General features: G+C 50.1%; 1 protein-coding gene across 1 annotated transcript in view; it reads left to right on the top strand.

Moving 5' to 3' along the window:
• Positions 1 to 740: 740 nt before the first annotated feature.
• The window catches only part of LOC102811728 (ectonucleotide pyrophosphatase/phosphodiesterase family member 7-like), a 32,314-nt gene continuing 28,451 nt past the window's right edge, over positions 741 to 4,603 (top strand). The window contains exon 1 of the mRNA XM_006874914.1: positions 741 to 990. Within this exon, the coding sequence (XP_006874976.1) occupies positions 741 to 990 (250 nt within the window). The remainder of the gene's footprint in view (positions 991 to 4,603) is intronic.

Genomic DNA, 4,603 nt, shown 5'->3' with positions numbered 1-4,603 from the left:
CAAATATTGTCCCCATCACAGCAATAGAAAGCCCCCCACAATATGACAAACAGGTAGATGAGCGGTGGCCTGGGCTTCAAGAACTCCAAATTATAGGTACCACCCACCCACTACCAGTGAGTCAATTCAGACTCATAGTGACCCCAGAAGCCTTTGCTGGAGTGGACAGCCTCATCGTTCTCCCATGGAGCAGCTGGTGGGTTTGAACCTTGAGGGTTAGTGGTTCTACTAGGGCCCCCTAATTATAGGTACAGGGGTTAGGGTTTCAACACATTTGGGGGAATACTTTGCTATACTCATGCTATCTTTGCACAAAGTTTCCTGTTGTTAACAGTGTGCCTCCTGGTGACACATCTGTTACCCCAATGGCCTGGTACCAACATACCATAGTTAACTGGTGTCCAGAGCTCGCATCAGGCCTCACTCTCTGTGTTGCGCAAGCCTGCCAGTTTTGACAGATGTAGAAAGCCATGTAGTGTGGGGACTGCCTAGCTCACTGTGAAGATCTGAGGTACACACCTTTACTCAAATCTTCACAGTGTGGCACTGAGCCAGAGTCTCAAACATTCCCCTACTCCAACTTCCAGAGACATGGCCTCATGTTGCCCTGTGGTGTTGCGTGACACAGGAGGTGAGAATGGAATTATCAATGTGAACTTTGTCCCGCTGCAGATAAAAGGGGAGAGAGTGGGACTGCGGGCGCCTGAGCTCCAGCCGTGTGCACTCAAGACACCCGGGGCATGGCAGGACTCCATTGTCTGGCACTCTTGCTGCCCATCCTGCTGGGCTGTGTTGGTGGACACCCCGTGACTGGGAGGGCAGGCCCCCACAAGCTGCTTCTGATCTCCTTTGACGGCTTCCGCTGGAACTATGACCAGGATGTGGACACCCCCAACATGGACCGCCTGGCCAGAGAAGGCGTGAAGGCCAAGTACTTGACCCCACCCTTTGTGACTATGACCTCCCCATCACACTTCACCACCATCTCAGGTAAGCTGGGGAGACTGAGGCAGCACCTGCCACATGGGGCCATGCCTGAGCAAACAGTTGGCTTAGACCATCAGACCTCCTAGGACCCTGTTCTGGATTGAACTGCATCCCCTCAACATTGTACTCTTGTTAAGTGCTGTAGAGTTGGTTCTGACTCATAGACACCTTACATAGGAAGAATCGGCTGGTGGGTTTGAGCCACCGACCTGGGATGCTCCTTCAACATACTTGTTGTAAATCCTATCCCTACACTGTGGTTAGGAGACTTGGTGGTGCCCCACGGTCAGCACTGCAAACCCAGCAGCCACTTCAGGGGTGAAAGATGAGGTAGCATGCTCTCATAAACACTGACAGTCTCAGAAATTCCATGGAGCCCTTCTCCTGTCTTGTAGGCTCAGTAGGAGTCAGAATCAATTTGACAGCATTGGATTTCTGGTCTGTTGTTGTTTTATTTAAATCTTTATGGGAGGGGCCTAGTGTATCAGTGAGTTAAGCATTTAGCTGTTAACAGAAAGGTCCTTGGTTTCGAACCCGTCAGTGTTGCCTGGGAGGAAGATGAGACAGGTGGTGGTGGCGGAGTCAGTTCTGACTCATGGTAACACTGTATAGGGTTTCTGAGGCTGTAAATCTGTATGGGAGGGAAAAGCATCATGTTTCCCCAACGGAGCGACTGGTACAGTCAAACCACTGACCTTGCGGTTAGCAGCTCAGCTCATAATTCACTACCAGGGTGCCTTTCAGAGACCCTCTGGCATAGTTCAACTCTGTCCTACGGAATCATGTTGAGTCGGAACCAACTCGGCAGCAGAGGGTTTGGCATTTTGGTCCATGTAGACCAGAAGGTTCTATGTGACCCGCGGAGTCCCTCTCTGCCCATCTCTCTCATTTCTCCTGCCCTCACTGACATTTCTCTAGGTCATAGCCCCCCTGCCCCAGGGCCTTTGCCCATGCTGGTTCCCACATCCCCCTGAGCTTGTGACTCACCCAGTAGGACAGGTGTCAGAGGGACAACCATACTAATCCAGGTTGAGGACTCAGAGAGGTGCCACAAAGGAGAAGGCGAGGGTCCCTGGGAGGCACAGGAAGCGCTGCAGAGGTGGGGAGTTGAGCTGAGAGTTACAAAAGACCCTGGGACAGGGGAGGAAGGAAGGGTGTTCCTGGCAGACGGAACAGCAGGAACATGGGCAATCTGGAATCGCAGACGCCACTCAACAGACCCACAGGGAGGGAGACAAGGCGGGGAGGATTTGAGAAAAGTAAGTACAGCAATGGCTCCCCTTTCTAGACCTTCTCCTAAATCTATGCTTGACTTTACACCCTTTATATGTAACACAAGGAGCCCACATGATGCAATGGTTAAGTGCTCAGTTGCTAACCTAAAGGTTCAAAGTTCAAATCCACTCAACGTCTCTGTGGGAGAAAAACACTGGCCATCTGTTCCCGTGAAGCTCACAGCCTAGGAAACCCTGTGGGGCCGTTCTCTGTCACAGGGGGGTGGTTAAGAGTCAAAAATCAACTGTTGTTGTTAAGTGTTGTCGAGTCGGTTCCGACCCATAGCGACCCTGTACAGGGTTTCCAAGGGTGTAAATCTTTATGGGAGTAGAAAGCCTCATCTTTCTCCCGTGGAGTGACTAGATAGCACATAATAAGTTCTCTAACACAATAAAGCAGGCAGCCTCCAGGTTAAGAACCCATGGAACATTCCTACTTGCCCTTTTTATTATTATGTAAATTTGCCCTCACTTTGAAACCATCAAACCAACCCATTCTTCCTCACAATCACCTTCACTGGCTACACAAGCTGCTCTGAAATCTCTAAAAAGGCTAAGATAAGAACATCAGGCACCTAGTCTGACTCACCTACAAATTCTTAAAGGCACAGGTAGCAACAGAGCTGCCTTCCTGTGAAGCGTTTACTGTCCACATTCTGCAGATGAGTAAACTTAAGACAGACACAGGCTGGGAAACTGGCCATACTCAGTCAGGAAGTGGGCACACACAGTAGGCTCAGAGCCTGGAATGTGCAGCCTCCCCTCACATGGTGCCCCTCCCTTAGAGAAAGGTGGGGCGTGGAGGGGTGCCTAGCCCCGTGAGTCTCCTCTCCCGCCTAGAACTCCTTCCTCAGGGCGCTTCCTCAGGCTTCTAGAGCTCTGTGACCCCCTCTCCCCCAGGCTTCACATGCAAATTGCAGGTGCCCTTTTCTGGGAACAGAAGGTGTCCCTGCATGATGCAAACAATTAAGCACTGAGCTACCAACCAAAATGTTGGTGGTTCAAATCCACCCGGCAGCACCTTGGAAGAAATGCCTGGTGATCTACTTCCAAAAGATCACAGCTGCTGACAACCCCATGAAGCACAGTTCTAGGCTGATGCATGTGTTGTTTCCATGGATCTGAAGTTGATTCAATGGAAACATGATTTTATTTTCTGGAAACAGGGGTTTCACAGTTCCCATCAGGCTCTCCAAGGAGTCTCTGACTCAAAAATTGAACAAAGGAAACCCCACAGAGAGAGATGTACTGAGGTGGGTTGTTCTGCACGCAAGCTGGTGGAGAGACAAGACGTTCGGGAACAAGGAGTGTCAGAACCAGAACCAAACCCTCTGCCATTCAGTCGATTCCCACTCACAGCGGCCTATAAAGGGTTTCCAAAACTGTCCATCTTTATGGTAGTACACAGCCTCATCTTTCTCCCACAGAGTGGCTGGTGGGTTTGAACTGCGGACCTTGTGGTGAGCAGCCCAATGCCTAACCTACTGTGCCACATCACCAGGAAGCAGGAGTTAATGGCCCTTTTCTGGAGAAAGCGAATGCCACTTCCCAGTAGCCCTAAGTTCAAACACTTAGAAGTACCACGTGCAGACTCTGGGTCCCAGAGCGCTGAGAATATGAGCACAAAATATCCCTCAGTTCCCACCTCCTATTTATTCCCAGAGGATTCCTGATGAGAAGATACAAAGCTGGAGAGGGGAAAAGGCTGTCAAGTCAATTCTCACTCAAGGAGACTTCATATGTCAGGGAGTAGAACACTTCTATAGGGTCTTCTTGCAATCTTTTAGAATCTTTATTCTGAAACCTTCATGGAAGCAGATTGCCAGGTCTTTTCTTCTGCAGTGCCACTGGGTGGATCTAAACCTTGTGATTTGTAGCTGAGCACAGACTCAGCACCACCCAAAAACCTGAAGAATGTGTGTGAGTGTGTGTGTGAGTATGTGAGTGTGTGTGTGTGAGTGTGTGTGTGTGAGTGTGTGTATACGGCATTGTTGTTGCTGTTGTAAAGTGTCATCAAGTTGGTCTGACTCATAGCCACCCTGGATAGGGTTTCCAAGGAGCAGCTGGTGGGTTTGGACTGCTGACCTTGTGGTTAGCAGTCCAGTGTTTATGTGCATATAATACATATGTGTACATATATACACAGGAGCCCTGGTGGCACGGTGGGTTAAGCATTGGGCTGCTACCTGAAATACTGGCAGCTCCAACCCACCAGCAGCCGTAAGGGAGAAACAGGAAGCAGCCTGCTTCTGCAAGACAACCTTAAGGAGACGTTCTAGTATCCCACGGGGTCTCTGAGTGGAACTGGAATCAAGAGCCATGGGCCTCTGGTAGCGTAGTGA

This window comes from Chrysochloris asiatica, unplaced genomic scaffold, assembly GCF_000296735.1.
Source record: "Chrysochloris asiatica unplaced genomic scaffold, ChrAsi1.0 scaffold00305, whole genome shotgun sequence".
In the NCBI taxonomy this organism is placed as follows: domain Eukaryota; kingdom Metazoa; phylum Chordata; class Mammalia; order Afrosoricida; family Chrysochloridae; genus Chrysochloris; species Chrysochloris asiatica.
Note: the sequence above shows the minus strand (reverse complement) of the source record. Positions and strands in the feature narration are given on the sequence as shown.